Consider the following 16,558-nt stretch of genomic DNA (forward strand, 5'->3'; position numbering starts at 1 on the left):
GGGCGATTCCTTGATCAGGGGGTGGTCGTTCACCTTTCTTTATCTCGGCCACTGCAGGCGCCGAGAGGTCTGGATCGGCTTTCAATTGCTAATTTGTTGCAATTGTTCCTGGGGATCGCCGGTTAAACTGCAGATGGCTGGGTTGATGTGCTGCTAATGGTTGTAGGTATCGGTTCTGGGCCGACTTCCCCAGAGTCGAATATCCTGTTCTGTCTGCAGCTGTCCGTTTGTGTCCTGTTGGCTGCTTTTCCTATCAGCCTTTTCAGTTCGCCTTTTTAGATCGGGGTTTGGCCAAATTAATCGGGAATCAGCCATTTTAGGTGGCTACAGTGCGTTAATGAGAGTTTGTATGTTTAGTTGGTAAATCACCTGTTTGTTGAAAGTCCCTTGTGCAGTCGCTGATTCAACAGTCCACGCAGAACTGCAATCACTTTCACAGATACATAAGAGAAGTTAGGCTCGTTGATCATCGCTCTAAATCAACCTTCCAATATCACATATGTCTTGTTTATTACATCTAGAACAGGTCTGGATGACAAGTTCCATCTCTGATGTGCCCTTCTTTCTCATTGCTGCCTTATCTGGGAGGAGCACCATAGCACAACAGTTTTACACAGCTATTGGTAGAATAGTTAGCGACAAACCCAAATGTGACTCTTCACGTTCTATCAGTAATCAGCGTATTTCTCAGCTGAACCCCAAATATCTGCCAAACTTGGTTCATCAGTGTAATGTTAAATGTAATCATTGTGTTAAACTTAGTACACTATTTGACTGGTGCTAATATAAAGCAATCTTAAAACGTACTGTCACAACCGGAAATTTATTCTAGTCCCGCCGACGGTGAACCCCGGCCACTGCAGGTTTCCTTGAGGCCGGGGCATTGAAAATCCAGACCAATCTTATGTTCGGCACAGCAGTTAGCATTCGAGTTGCCGCAGTATCTGAACCCATTTTTCCACCACACTGCAGCTCGAAAAATGATTTGAGTTCAAATTGAGTTTTAAGCAACCATATGGCTTGACACAAAAGAGGAATCTTCCAATACTTTATTGTACAATTGTTCACTAAATATATTTACATGACATTAATTTCAACATCAGTGCAATACATATGAATGTTGCATAATTACCAATTGTTGGAAATGTTGAAACAATGGGGTTACAGCCGAACCAATAGTACAATCTTATAAAGCAACAGTATACAAGCGCATCATCGAAAATAGTAACAGCTTCACTCTTTATCAGAAACATAGTAATTTCTCTTCTATTCAAATCACCAAAACAGCCCGTAGCTCTGTAAACATGTGGCCTCTTAATGTGGCATAAAAAAGTGTTGAATGGACCTTAGATCCCTTTGGCAACTTTTGAAAATTAACAATGCCAGTTTGCTTGTGAGCTGTTCCTTTTTAAGAAAAGTGGTTACAATGTCAGCTAAGCATCATCTTCACAGTGATATGTCAGAAAAATTCAATGAAGCTAATGTTAGTTGTTTGCACCTTTGAGAAGGGTGGGAAGTATGGTTTTTGTTCAATCAATTATGAAAAAATGATAAGCCATGTAGATGTGATAATCATCTATTTCAATATAAATGTCTTAATAGGTGTGGAGAAAAATAACCAGATGCAATTAACAAAAATGTAAAATATACGAGTAAGTTTCAGGATGTAACTTAGCTGAGTTACACTAACATGCGCTGGATAGTTACAGCCCAACATCACAGAGATAAAGAGACAATGCCTGCCACAAATGAGGGACCAACAAATACTTGAGTAAAAACTACAGAATAGCAATTTAGTACGAGAATTCAATCATTTAGCAAATTGAAAAAAAAAATACCAGGAAAAATTCCCTTGGGTAATCTTGATTTGGCACTTTATCAGAACAATTAGCTGTCTGAGAGACCAGTATTTCAGTACTCCCCATTTCATCAACATCATTATGGGCTGAAGTACTTTATAATTATCCGCGCACACCTGCACATATTCAGATAAACATATCCACACATTTAAACAGACATGCACAAAAGATAACTTCAACTTATGCTTCCTTGCTGTCTATCTCTTCTGCTTCATTTTATGTGGTTTCTTCAGTAGATCTGGTATCTGATTTGAGGCGTACAAATTCTTTGGCCACTTCATCATTGGTCCTCTTTGACAGTATTCTCAGAATTGTCAGTCCAGTTTCATCCATGTAAACATTTTTGATTAGTGCATACCATGATGCGCAGCTCCCTCTCTCCACGACGTCCTTTAACTGGATGACTGTCATTCCTATAATCCGGTCTTCCCTGGCAAAGCAGTAGTCTTTCACAGAGATGTGAAGCTCATAGGACTCTGGGCCATTCTCATTACTCAGGATGCTGGAAGCAAAAACAGACATTTAGTTTAGTATGGAGATCTTTCCCACCTCCCCCTCTTGATTTCTCCTACTCCCCTCATTTATCCCCAGGTTGATGTTCTTTGCAGTTGCACTTCTTCTATCAGCTGTCAGACAATACACTCTCAGTCCTTGATGGCATATCAAGAGTCACCATGAAAACTTGGGCAGTTCCTTTTCTTTCACCTCCCCCAATGTTCCATTACCCAAAGGGCTCCAATCTGCAACCAGGCCAAGAACCAGCTGAATTACAACCACAGGCTACAGTGTCCATTAAGCTTACATTGGAAATTGTCCATTCTCCAGAAGTAACATCCCACCATAATGCGCCCGTGCCAAGGAATAATGGCCCTTTGACAGCAGGAATGGAGCCAGCGAGCCACCATTAAAAAACACTTCCTCACCACAGATCCCACAGCCTGTCCGCCCGGCTCCAACCTGCCACGGCAACACTGGGCACCCCTTAACTGTTTCCGCACTGGCCAAGGCCTTTGTGCAGCATATCGGCACAAGTGGGGCCTTGCAGGGAACCCTGGCTGCAGCTGTGGTGCACCCCAATCAACGACTCACATCATTGAAGACTGCCTCTGACAAAATTCAGTGGAGGATTCAACCACTGCAGAAGCTACTGCCGGGGTGGGGGTGGGATTTAAAACTTATAAAGTATCTATACACCTTGAAACCAATAGCCTAGAATTAACTATTTGAGGAGAAGAAGCCTTTTCACCCAGAGAATGGTGGGAATCTGGAACTCGGTGATGGAGGGGGGAATACTCACAACACTTAAGAAGTATTTAGATGAGCACTTGAAACGCCCTAGCATACAAGGCTACGACAGAGTGCTGGAAAGTGGGATTAGGATAAATAGGTGCTTGATTGCTGGCACAGACAGGATGTGCCAAGGGCCCTCTTTCTGTGCTGTATGACTCTAATGTGTAAGTAGCTTTAGGAAACAAGTAGGCAGAATTCACATGAGCACTTACAAGTGAAATGTTTCGTTGTATTTCGGGGACCAAGCGTTGTTTTTTGTCTTTGTGGCGAATTTTCTTTTCTTGTCGCTGAGGTTTGGTCCAACCACGTGAATTTCTACAAAAGGCCGGAACATGGTAGTTGTTTGCCAGCTCAGCTCATTGACTGCAACAACTGCAAAGGAAAATCAAAATGCCACAAACTGTCACCACATTCGTCTCACAGCGATTTGCCTGGTGTATAATATTCAGAGCACATTCGCTTTCCTGGATTGTTGCGGTACTTACTTTTAACTGTGACTTTGTGCTCCCCTGTTCCAGGATGTGTGAAGAGATCCACATGGACCGATACTTCTCCCACTGAGCCATTTGTAGATTGAACTGAAAAATAATACAATAGACAAGAAAAACAATGTTAATAGAACCAGGAAAAAAACTGTGCCTCGGAGTTCAGGTATAAGTACAACTTTGTAATTTGCAACTACACAGCATCAATACCTCATGTAGTTCATAAATCTATGTTTCATTATAACGCACAATCCCTTTTCTTTAAGCGCAAACTATAAGTGGTCAATAATTACAGCATAAATTATGGGTGGCATGGTAGCACAGTGGTTAACACTGGTTGCTCACAGCGGCAGGGACCCGGGTTCAATTCCAGTCGGTGTGGAGTTTGCACCTTCTCCCCATGTCTGCGTGGGTTTACTCCGGGTGCTCCGGTTTCACTCCCACAGTCCAAAGATGTGCAGGTTACGTGGATTGGCCATGCTAAAATTGCCACTTAGTGTCCAAAAGGTTGGGTGGGGTTATTGGGTTACGGGAATAGGATGGGAGCGTGGGCCGAGATAGGATCCTCTTTCAGAGAATCAATGCAGATTCAATGGGCCAAATGGCCTCCTTTTGCACTGTAGGGATTCTATGATTCTATGAACATACAAGTTTCAGCTTGAATCAGTGTCAACACTTCTGACCAAATGGCTAGATTTTGGGTTTAAGCCACACTGAAGATTTGAACATTAATATCTACAACAGAACATCAATGTGGCACTAGACATCATTGTCAGACCAATATTATGATGGATCAAATGAAATGTTTTAAATAACTTCACCAAGTTTAGAAATGAAAAAATGAAATGAAAATGAAATGAAAATCGCTTATTGTCACAAGTGGACGTCAAATGAAGTTACTGTGAAAAGCCCCTAGTCGCCACATTCCGCCGCCTGTTCAGGGAGGCTGTTACGGGAATTGAACCGTGCTGCTGGCCTGCGTTGGTCTGCTTTCAAAGCCAGCGATTTAGCCCTGTGTTAAACAGCCCCAGACAAGGCCAAACACCAAGTTATGGCAGGAAACATCATAGAATCTTGAAGGAGTTAAGAAATAGTAACTGCAGGGGCCCGAGAAAAAATTAATTTCAGGTTTTATTGCATGTCAACATTTGTCAGAGGATTCTATAGTTGTCAATGTAGTACCATTTTTAAAAAGAGGGACAGAGCTAACCTAGATGGTTATGGACCAGTTAACTTACACTTTGTGTTAGAAACAAAAATCGAGTCTTTAAACCAAAGTTGAAATAACCACATATACAGATAAAGAGAAAGTAGAAGCAGTCTACATGGATTTCAAAAGAGCTCGACAAAACTCAGAGGGCGGGATTCTCCGACCCCCCGCCGGGTTGGAGAATCCCTGTGGGGGGGGGGGGGGGGGGGGGGTGCGGCGGGAATCTCGCACTGCTGCCAGCTGCCGTATTCTCTGCCAACATTTTTCGGGCAGGTGCGGGATTCCCGCAATGCCGGTCGGGGGTCATTGGCTGCGGCCCCCCGGCGATTTGAGCGGCCGTCCACTTTTGGCCAGTCCCGCTGGTGTGGGTTACGTATGGTCCCACACGGCAGGACCTGGTAGGTAAGTCGGCGGACAAGGTCCTCGGTGGCCACTGGGGGATCCGACCTCGCGGGGGGGGGGGTCTGACTCTTAAAAATGGCCTAGCAAGCCATTCCATTCAAAGGCCAGCATTTGTTGCCCACATCCCATTTATATATTTTTTTAAAACAAAGCTGATTGGTGCTGCTGGTGGAATCTTGCTGTCTGCAGCTTAGCTGCCACGTGTATCAACTGAAGAACAGCAGTTGGACATTGACTGGCAAGAACCTCAGAATATTCTGAACGCATTCAAAACACTTTTAAAACATCTTTGAATTGGAAACAGTAAAGTGCTCAATTTCAGTTGACTTTTTTCAATGCCCTTTTAGACATAGAACTTCACCATGAATCCAACTGGCATATATTACACAACCACAAATATTAATAACTCATATTTGTAGGAACAGTGTGTGATAAAATGGTGTTGAGTATTCTACACTACAGTAATCAGTTTTCATCTCCAACATTATTTTGAGAACGAATGCATCAGTAGCTTTTTTTTAATAGCTAATTGTGATTAATACAAGTGCATAATTCATTCCGAAAAGTCTGCAGCAAGTCTTGTTTGACATTATCTTATTGCTAGTATCGGTTTGCGACCTGGACTGCTTGACGCGACGGAGAACTGGAAGTAATGATTTATGCTGCTGGTTACGCGCTCTCGTCAGTGTAGCCATGTACAATGGCTAACTCACAATTAGAATGGCCAAACCCCGATTTAAAATGGCGAACGGAAGAGGCTGATGGGAAAATCAGCCCACAGGACTCAAACAGACAGCTGCAGGTAAAACAGTGTATTCGCCTCTGGGGAAGCCAGACCGAATCGATACCTGCAGCCATCAACACAACAACACACCAGCCATCTGCATAGTAAGTAGCAATCCCATGAACAATATGCTACAAATTAGAAACACAAAGCCGACCCAGACTTTTCGGCGCCAGCAGGAGCTTACACAAAGAGAGGTGAATGACCACCCCTCGATCAAGGAATCGCTCCAGCATTGGAGAATATCGAACCAAGTGATTGGGACCAAGTCCAATCACTTGGAACCAGGTATAAGGTCCGCCCCGAGAGGCGGGAAGCCCCTGGGGACTATAAGAATAGGGGCCAAGTTCAAATCGACCCTTCTTCTCCTCTCTGCACCCTTCAAGACCCTTCTGCTGACCCTCTGCAACAGCCGCGAGAAATAGTAAGTCTTACTACAACGCTCGCTACGAGATAGGCACTCCTGACTGTCGACCTGTACCAGCTTTGAATCCCGCAGGCTCAGAACCCATACGAAAGACCATTCGTTTCCCTGACCTGGTGGGCCATTTCCAAAGTTAAGTATTGGCCTGTTAGTTGTAGGATGTAGCTTAGAAGTAGAATTAATGTATAAGTATTGATTGCTGTATATCATAAATGTGCGTTGATTTAACTCTTACTAAGTGGTGTGTTGGATTATTGATCATTACTCGGACTTGAACCACGTGGCGGTATCAGAAAGATACCTGGCGTCTCAAGAGCAAAGGTGATAGAACAAGAGGAATTAAACTAAGGTTAAAACGAGCAACATCAGGTAATTCTACGGAGCTCTGCTGGTTGGCCTCCGAAATGCGGCTGAAGATTCCGCAGGGGAGGTTGTACTACTAAGACTAAAAATGTTGGAATCCAAAAGGTGGGTTGAACTTTTTAACTGCGGCAGGTGCAAAGTTGGGAGAGATAGGAGGTGACTCCTCCAGAGGAACTCAGATCACATGGCAGAATTTAAAGCATTACTGAATGAGCGACCTTCCTCTTAAGTTACAATACTGCAGATTGCTAACCGAAGCAATGAACCTTATGTGACACATGAGCCGAAAAGTTGCAGTATAACTAAGCCCCGATATTTACATAGCCTCCCATATTATTCTTTTTCTATGTGAATAGGCTCCACAATATACAGTGTGCTTGCAGAAGCACACTGCAACAACCTCTTCAGTAGGTTTCACTGTTGAAACTCTATGCATTGCAAATGCCCGATAAACCTACAGTGCTTCTGGATGACAGTGGGCACAATCCATCTGCAATATTGTTTGTATGCACAGCTTCCTCTTTCTATACACCTGCGCAATGACTCCCTGTGAATGAGCACATTTATTGCAATTCATGCAGACTGCTGTACATTTAACTTAACTGCGCATCAAATATTTGACTGAAGTACCCCAAATATTCTTGGAATACTGCAGCAGTCTTCTGTTTCTCTATTATATGAAAGAACCTATTAGTGCATTGATACTGTCATTCTTACTAGGCTGTAAAGCATTTCCACTTCATGGAGATGCTAAAGTAACAATATAAATTCAGAGTCAGGTTCCAACGTGTCCTTGTTATTCAGTGGTGCGAGACTTTTCCTGTCTCCAGCATCCCCGAGGGCATCTAACAACCCGGGGTTTGACACAAACTGCATACAGTTTAACTGTAGTAAAGTGTCAATCCTGATTTAATGGACAAGGCCCATTTGCGGTTGCAGGGATTGAAATGTGAGAGAATTCTGAACATGATCAAGGTGGTGGCGGGCAGCGCACAATGCCATGCAGTGTTCAAAGGGGCCTGCAGGAGCAGCGACCTTTCGATCGATCAGCAGCTCTCAATCTATGTTCCAGCGGATTACCGGGATTGTATATGTCTCAGACAGGATATGTGGCAGTGGCTCTGGAGACCATAAACCCTCTCTCAGTATGACAACATTCCGCTCTGCCAGTGCCTCTAGAGTTGCCTGTCAGAGAGACAGCCCTCACTGCTTCCCACAATGCCAAGTGTGGTACAGCCCAGAGCAGTACACTCAAAGTCCAGAGTTGTTCATAGTTTCCTGAAAGACAGCCGGCTGTCTTCAACACAGTGTGACAGCAGCTTTCTACCAGCCATGCTGCAGGCACCAGTGTAACAGGACAAGAAACACCAGGGTAACACTGTGTCATGATATTCAGATAAACACCATGGTGCAAACACACATACACACTGATGGACAGATCAATGGACCAATCAACACACACGCAACATCACAGCCAATCACTAGCAAGGGCACACGCACTATAAAACGGGGAACACAACAGTTCCCGCTCATTCCAGCAGGAGACAACTCAGGGCACAGAGCTCACAGCAAGCCACTCAAACATTCACCATGTGCTGAGTGCTTCTCCAAGATAGTCTTAGGGCTGGGTCCACAGGTTAAAGGGTAATGAACGAACCACAGTAACAAGTTTACAGATGTTGTTATTGATAGTAATAAAACAGAGTTGTACCATCTGCAACCGTGTTGGTTCGTCTGTGTAGCAGAGCACCCAACACGACACACTGCACAGAAACACCGGGGTAATTCTGCACAGAAACACCAGGGTAACTCTGCACAGAAACACCAGGGTAACACTGCACTGAAACACCAGGGTAACACTTCACAGAAACACCAGGGTAACACTGCACAGAAACACCAGGGTAACTCATCACAGAAACACCAGGGTAACTCTGCACAGCAACACCAGGGTAACTCTTCACAGAAACACCAGGGTAACTCTGCACAGCAACACCAGGGAAACACTGCACAGAAACACAAGGGTAACTCTGCACAGAAACACCAGGGTAACACTGCACAGAAACACCAGGGTAACACTGCACTGAAACACCAGGGTAACACTTCACAGAAACACCAGGGTAACTGCAGAGAAACTCCAGGGAAACACTGCACAGAAACACCAGGGTAACTGCAGAGAAACACCAGGGAAACTCTGCACAGAAACACAAGGGTAACACTGCACAGAAACACCAGGGTAACACTGCACAGAAACTCCAGGGTAACACTGCCCAGAAACACCAGGGAAACACTGCACAGAAACTCCAGGGTAACACTGCACAGAAACACCAGGGTAACACTGCACAGAAACTCCAGGGTAACACTGCACAGAAACACCAGGGTAACTCTGCACAGAAACTCCAGGGTAACACTGCACAGAAACACCAGGGAAACTCTGCACAGAAACACCAGGGTAACTCTGCACAGAAACACCAGGGTAACACTGCACAGAAACACCAGGGTAACTCTGCACAGAAACACCAGGGTAACTCTGCACAGAAACTCCAGGGTAACACTGCACAGAAACACCAGGGTAACACTGCACAGAAACACCAGCGTAACTGCACAGAAACACCAGGGTAACTCTGCACAGAAACACCAGGGAAACCCTGCACAGAAACACCAGGGTAACACTGCACAGAAACACCAGGGTAACTCTGCACAGAAACACCAGGGTAACACTGCACAGAAACACCAGGGTAACTCTGCACAGAAACACCAGGGTAACACTGCACAGAAACACCAGGGTAACACTGCACAGAAACACCAGGGAAACCCTGCACAGAAACACCAGGGTAACACTGCACAGAAACACCAGGGTAACTCTGCACAGAAACACCAGGGTAACACTGCACAGAAACACCAGGGTAACTCTTCACAGAAACACCAGGGAAACACTGCACAGAAACACCAGGGAAACCCTGCACAGAAACACCAGGGTAACTCTGCACAGAAACACCAGGGAAACACTGCACAGAAACACCAGGGAAACCCTGCACAGAAACACCAGGGTAACACTGCACAGAAACACCAGGGAAACTCTGCACAGAAACACCAGGGTAACTCTGCACAGAAACACCAGGGAAACACTGCACAGAAACACCAGGGAAACCCTGCACAGAAACACCAGGGAAACACTGCACAGAAACACCAGGGTAACACTGCACAGAAACTCCAGGGTAACACTGCACAGAAACACCAGGGAAACACTGCACAGAAACTCCAGGGTAACACTGCACAGAAACACCAGGGTAACACTGCACAGAAACTCCAGGGTAACACTGCACAGAAACACCAGGGTAACTCTGCACAGAAACTCCAGGGTAACACTGCACAGAAACACCAGGGAAACTCTGCACAGAAACACCAGGGTAACTCTGCACAGAAACACCAGGGTAACACTGCACAGAAACACCAGGGTAACTCTGCACAGAAACACCAGGGTAACTCTGCACAGAAACTCCAGGGTAACACTGCACAGAAACACCAGGGTAACACTGCACAGAAACACCAGCGTAACTGCACAGAAACACCAGGGTAACTCTGCACAGAAACACCAGGGAAACCCTGCACAGAAACACCAGGGTAACACTGCACAGAAACACCAGGGTAACTCTGCACAGAAACACCAGGGTAACACTGCACAGAAACACCAGGGTAACTCTGCACAGAAACACCAGGGTAACACTGCACAGAAACACCAGGGTAACACTGCACAGAAACACCAGGGAAACCCTGCACAGAAACACCAGGGTAACACTGCACAGAAACACCAGGGTAACTCTGCACAGAAACACCAGGGTAACACTGCACAGAAACACCAGGGTAACTCTTCACAGAAACACCAGGGAAACACTGCACAGAAACACCAGGGAAACCCTGCACAGAAACACCAGGGTAACTCTGCACAGAAACACCAGGGAAACACTGCACAGAAACACCAGGGAAACCCTGCACAGAAACACCAGGGTAACACTGCACAGAAACACCAGGGAAACTCTGCACAGAAACACCAGGGTAACTCTGCACAGAAACACCAGGGAAACACTGCACAGAAACACCAGGGAAACCCTGCACAGAAACACCAGGGAAACACTGCACAGAAACACCAGGGTAACTCTGCACAGAAACACCAGGGTAACTCTGCACAGAAACACCAGGGAAACACTGCACAGAAACACCAGGGAAACCCTGCACAGAAACACCAGGGTAACACTGCACAGAAACACCTGGGTAACTCTGCACAGAAACACCAGGGTAACTCTGCACAGAAACACCAGGGAAACACTGCACAGAAACACCAGGGAAACCCTGCACAGAAACACCAGGGTAACACTGCACAGAAACACCAGGGAAACTCTGCACAGAAACACCAGGGTAACTCTGCACAGAAACACCAGGGAAACACTGCACAGAAACACCAGGGAAACCCTGCACAGAAACACCAGGGAAACACTGCACAGAAACACCAGGGTAACTCTGCACAGAAACACCAGGGTAACTCTGCACAGAAACACCAGGGAAACACTGCACAGAAACACCAGGGAAACCCTGCACAGAAACACCAGGGTAACACTGCACAGAAACACCAGGGTAACTCTGCACAGAAACACCAGGGTAACTCTGCACAGAAACACCAGGGAAACACTGCACAGAAACACCAGGGAAACCCTGCACAGAAACACCAGGGTAACACTGCACAGAAACACCAGGGTAACACTGCACAGAAACACCAGGGAAACTCTGCACAGAAACACCAGGGTAACACTGCACAGAAACACCAGGGTAACACTGCACAGAAACACCAGGGTAACACTGCACAGAAACACCAGGGTAACAGTGCACAAAAACACCAGGGTAACTCTGCACAGAAACACCAGGGTAACACTGCACAGAAACACCAGGGTAACTCTGCACAGAAACACCAGGGTAACTCTGCACAGAAACACCAGGGTAACACTGCACAGAAACACAAGGGTAACACTGCACAGATACACCAGGGAAACTCTGCACAGAAACACCAGGGTAACTCTGCACAGAAACACCAGGGTAACTCTGCACAGAAACACCAGGGTAACACTGCACAGAAACACCAGGGTAACTCTGCACAGAAACACCAGGGTAACACTGCACAGAAACACCAGGGAAACTCTGCACAGAAACACAATGTTGGATTTGGGGCTGGAATTTCCACCCCACCGCGACACATTTCTCTTTCACCCCGCTGGGGGGGATGCTCCGTTAGGCCGGCAGGTCAATGGGGTTTCCCATTGTGGGGCCGCACCACGCTGTCGGGAAACCCCCGGGCTGCCGGCAAAATGGAGCATCCCGCCTGCGGGGACAACTCAGCCCCTGATCTCCGCTTGGGTTACTGTCTGTGTGGAGTCTTCACATTCTCCCCAAGTCAGCGTGGGTTTCCTCCGGGTGCTCCGGTTTTGTCCCGAAAGACGTGCTTGTTCGGTGAATTGGACATTCTGAATTCTCCCTCGGTGTACCCGAACAAGCACTGTAGTGTGGCAACTAGGGGTTTTTCACAGTAACTTCATTGCAGTGTTCATGTATGCCTACTTGTGACATTAATAAAGGTTAATACCTGTACAAAGTATTCAAAGGCATCACTGAATTCCTCAATTATCAACATCTTGAGGCGGGGGGGGGAGGGGTTACCATTGACTAGAAGCTAAACAGGACAAGCCACTTAGATACTGTTCAAGCAGCCGAGGCAGGTTAATGGCTGGGAATCCTGCAGCGAGTAACTCATCTTTTGATTCTTCAAAACCTTTTCACAATGTACAAGGCACAAGTCAGGAGTGTGATGGAATACTCTCCACTTGTCTGGATGAGTGTGGCTTCAGCAATGTTCAAGAAGCTCGACACCATCCAGGACAAAATAGCCCGCTTTGTCAACACCTCTTCCAATAACTTAAACATTCACTTCCTCCACACTGATGTGCAGTGGCAGCAGTGTGTATTATATACCAGATGCATGCAATACATCACTGAGGCATCTTTGACAGCACTTTCCAAGCCCACAGCCTCCATCATCTACAACAGTAGTTCTCGACTTGTGGTCTACGAGTGTACTGCTGGTGGTCCATGGAAAGTATATTGAAATTACGTGTACCTTGTATGTAGCATAATCAATGTTACATTATTATTAGCAATGTAATTTGCTTCACAAATATTCTTGTCTAATATCATCTGCAATGTATTTGTAAGTATGCATCATAAAATATTAGAAATAGCTGTTCTTTTAATATCCGTTGATATACAAGTTTGACTCCTGTCAGCGATAGATTATTTTAAAAATATTTAAAATGGTTTGTGTATTTTGTGGTCCGCAAAAGATTTGATAATAACCTATGGTCCTCATGAAGGAAAAGGTTGGGAAAGCTGACCCAGAAAGACAAGGGCAGCAGATACATGGAAACACCACCATCTGCATTTCCACCCAAGCCACAACCCATCCTGACTTGTAATTATATCGCCGTTCCTTCGCTGTCGCTGGGACAAAATCCTGGATTGTCCGTTCGTAACACCGTATGGCCTGCAGCCCTTCAAGAAGGTGGTTTATCATCACCTTCTCAAGGGCAATTAGGGAAAGGCAATAAATGTTGGCCTCCCAGTGATGCCCATATCCGGTGAAAAACATTAAAAAAAACTCACTCCTCCTGTTTCTCTCTGCTTGGAGTGGAAACAATTAATTCTCCTCTCTTTCCTTTCCAGGTCTCTGTGATCTCCCTGATACAAGGATGCATGACTTCCGGGTGCGGCGATGACCAGCTAAGTCGCACGTTTCGGCAGCTCCCGGTGGAACGGACTTTTAAGCTCTTAATAGGAGCCCCAACGGCAATTTTAACGGCTAAAAACACTGTGCGGTAAACCAGAAGGGAATCCCCCCTGGACACGGATGGAAAAAGGAGAGAAAAGTGGCCAGATTGCGGTGGATCCTCTAGAGCAGCGGCCAGGAAGGCAAGCACAAAGCAAGATGGCGTCGGAAGGTGGCAGTTTAATATGGGGCCCTGACCAACAAGAGTTCCTGCGGCGTTGCGTGGAAGAACTTAAAAAGGAGATGAAGAAAGAGCTGTTGGCCCCGATATTACGGGCGATTGAAGGGCTAAAGGAGGAGCAAAAGACCCAGGAGCAGGAGCTCCGGGTCGTGAAGGTAAAGGCTGCTGAGAATGAGGATGAAATACAGGGCCTGGTGGTTAAGACAGAGATGCACGAGGCACAACACAAAAGGTGTGTGGAAAGGCTGGAGGTGTTGGAGAATAATGCGAGGAGGAAGAATTTAAGGATTCTTGGTCTTCCCGAAGGTGCAGAAGGGGCGGACGTCGGGGCATATGTGAGCACGATGCTTCACTCGTTAATGGGATCGGAGGCCCCGACGGGCCCGTTGGAGGTGGAGGGAGCTTATCGAGTTATGGCGCGAAGACCGAGGGCTGGAGAAATTCCTCGAGCCATAGTGGTGAGATTTCTCCGATATAAGGACAGAGAGATGGTCCTCAGATGGGCAAAGAAAACCCGGAGCAGTAGGTGGGAGAACGCGGTGATCCGTGTATATCAAGATTGGAGTGCGGAGGTGGCGAGAAGGAGGGCAAGCTTTAATCGGGCCAAGGCGGTGCTGCACAAAAGGAAGGTTAAATTTGGAATGCTGCAGCCGGCAAGACTGTGGTTCACACATCAAGGGAAACACCACTACTTTGAAACGGCAGAAGATGCGTGGACATTTATTGTCGAGGAGAAACTGGAACAAACGGGCTAGAAAAAGAACGTTTGGGACAAAGTGGTGGGGTGATTACGTGGGGTGAGGGGGGGGGGGGAATGGGGGAAGAGATGATTTCCGAAGTTGTCCATCCTGCGACCCTGTAACTTTTCTCTCTTCCCCATGTCGTGGGGGAGGGGGGGGAGGGAGGATGGGGAGCTGGGGGCGCCGGCCATTGGGGGCGGGGCCAAATGGGTAGCGCGGGCTTTGCTCCCGCGCTATGGTAATCATGGCGGGGACAGGGAAGCAGGAAGGAGGGGGCCTCGCACAGTGGGGGCCGAGGTCACGGGGGGAAGCCGAGGTCGGCCAGAGTTTGCTGACTTCTGGGAGCAACATGGGGGGTGCAATTACGCTAGAAAGGGATCTAGCGGGGCGGGGGGGGGGTTAAATGGGTTGCTGCTGCTGGGGAGAAGGGGGAGCTGGTATGGGGTGGGGTGGTCGGGGCGGGAGGGCGCCGTTGGGGGGAGATACGGCTACGTGGGAACCGGGAGAGGAGCTGGATTGAAAAAGGAGATGGCTAGTCGACAAGGGGGGGGGGTTAACGAGCCCCCCAACTCGGCTGATCACGTGGAATGTGAGAGGGCTGAACGGGCCGATTAAGAGGGCACGGGTACTCGCACACCTAAAAAAACTTAAGGCAGATGTGGTTATGCTGCAGGAGACGCATCTGAAACTGATAGACCAGGTCAGACTTCGCAAAGGATGGGTGGGGCAGGTGTTTCATTTGGGGCTAGACGCAAAAAACAGGGGGGTGGCTATATTAGTGGGGAAGCGGGTAATGTTTGAGGCAAAGACCATAGTGGCGGACAGTGGGGGCAGATACGTGATGATGAGTGGCAGATTGCAAGGGGAGGCGGTGGTTTTAGTGAACGTATATGCGCCGAACTGGGATGATGCCAATTTTATGAGGCGTATGTTGGGACGCATCCCGGACCTAGAGGCGGGAAAGTTGGTAATGGGTGGAGATTTTAATACGGTGCTGGACCCAGGGCTGGACAGATCGAGGTCCAGGACCGGAAGGAGGCCGGCTGCAGCTAGGGTGCTCAAGGACTTTATGGAGCAGATGGGAGGAGTAGACCCCTGGAGATTTGGTAGACCTAGGAGTAAGGAGTTTTTGTTTTTCTCCTATGTCCACAAAGTCTATTCACGGATAGACTTTTTTGTTTTGGGAAGGGCACTAATCCCGAAGGTGACGGGGACGGAGTATACTGCTATAGCTATTTCGGACCACGCTCCACATTGGGTGGACCTGGAGATAGGGGAGGAAAAAGAACAGCACCCACCCTGGAGAATGGACATGGGATTATTGGCAGATGAGGGGGTGTGTTTAAGGGTGAGGGGGTGTATTGAAAGATACTTGGAATTCAATGACAATGGGGAGGTTCAGGTGGGAGTGGTCTGGGAGGCGTTGAAGGCTGAGGTTAGAGGGGAGCTGATATCTATCAGGGCACATAAAGGAAAGCAGGAGGGTAGGGAAAGGGAGCGGTTGTTGAAAGAACTTTTGAGGGTGGACAGGCAATATGCGGAGGCACCGGAGGAGGGACTGTACAGGGAAAGGCAAAGGCTACATGTAGAATTTGACTTGTTGACTACGGGTAAGGCAGAGGCACAATGGAGGAAGGCACAGGGTGTACAGTACGAATATGGGGAGAAGGCGAGCAGGTTGCTGGCCCACCAACTGAGGAAAAGGGGAGCAGCGAGGGAGATAGGGGGGGTGAGAGATGAGGAGGGAGAGATGGAGCGGAGAGCGGAGAAAGTGAATGGAGTGTTCAAGGCATTTTATGAAAGATTATATGAAGCTCTGCCCCCGGAAGGGAAGGAGAGAATGATGTGCTTTCTGGATCAGCTGGAATTTCCTAAGGTGGAGGAGCAGGAGAGGGTGGGACTGGGAGCACAGATTGAGACGGAGGAAGTAGTGAAAGGGATTGGAAGCATGCAGG

At 47.3% G+C, this 16,558-nt stretch overlaps 1 protein-coding gene across 7 annotated transcripts in view; it reads right to left on the reverse strand.

Annotated features, from left to right (window-relative positions):
• Positions 1 to 1,034: 1,034 nt before the first annotated feature.
• Positions 1,035 to 16,558, reverse strand: part of LOC140387540 (protein unc-13 homolog C-like) — a 972,441-nt gene continuing 956,917 nt past the window's right edge. For all 7 annotated transcript variants that reach the window (XM_072470780.1, XM_072470778.1, XM_072470777.1 and 4 more), the window contains 3 exons: positions 3,635 to 3,727; positions 3,362 to 3,521; positions 1,035 to 2,361 (listed from right to left, as the gene is read on the reverse strand). In XM_072470780.1, coding sequence (XP_072326881.1) covers positions 2,076 to 2,361; positions 3,362 to 3,521; positions 3,635 to 3,727 — 539 coding nt within the window. In that variant the 3' untranslated portion in view covers positions 1,035 to 2,075. The remainder of the gene's footprint in view (positions 2,362 to 3,361; positions 3,522 to 3,634; positions 3,728 to 16,558) is intronic.

The sequence above is a fragment of the Scyliorhinus torazame genome, chromosome 12 (genome assembly GCF_047496885.1).
Source record: "Scyliorhinus torazame isolate Kashiwa2021f chromosome 12, sScyTor2.1, whole genome shotgun sequence".
NCBI classification, from domain to species: domain Eukaryota; kingdom Metazoa; phylum Chordata; class Chondrichthyes; order Carcharhiniformes; family Scyliorhinidae; genus Scyliorhinus; species Scyliorhinus torazame.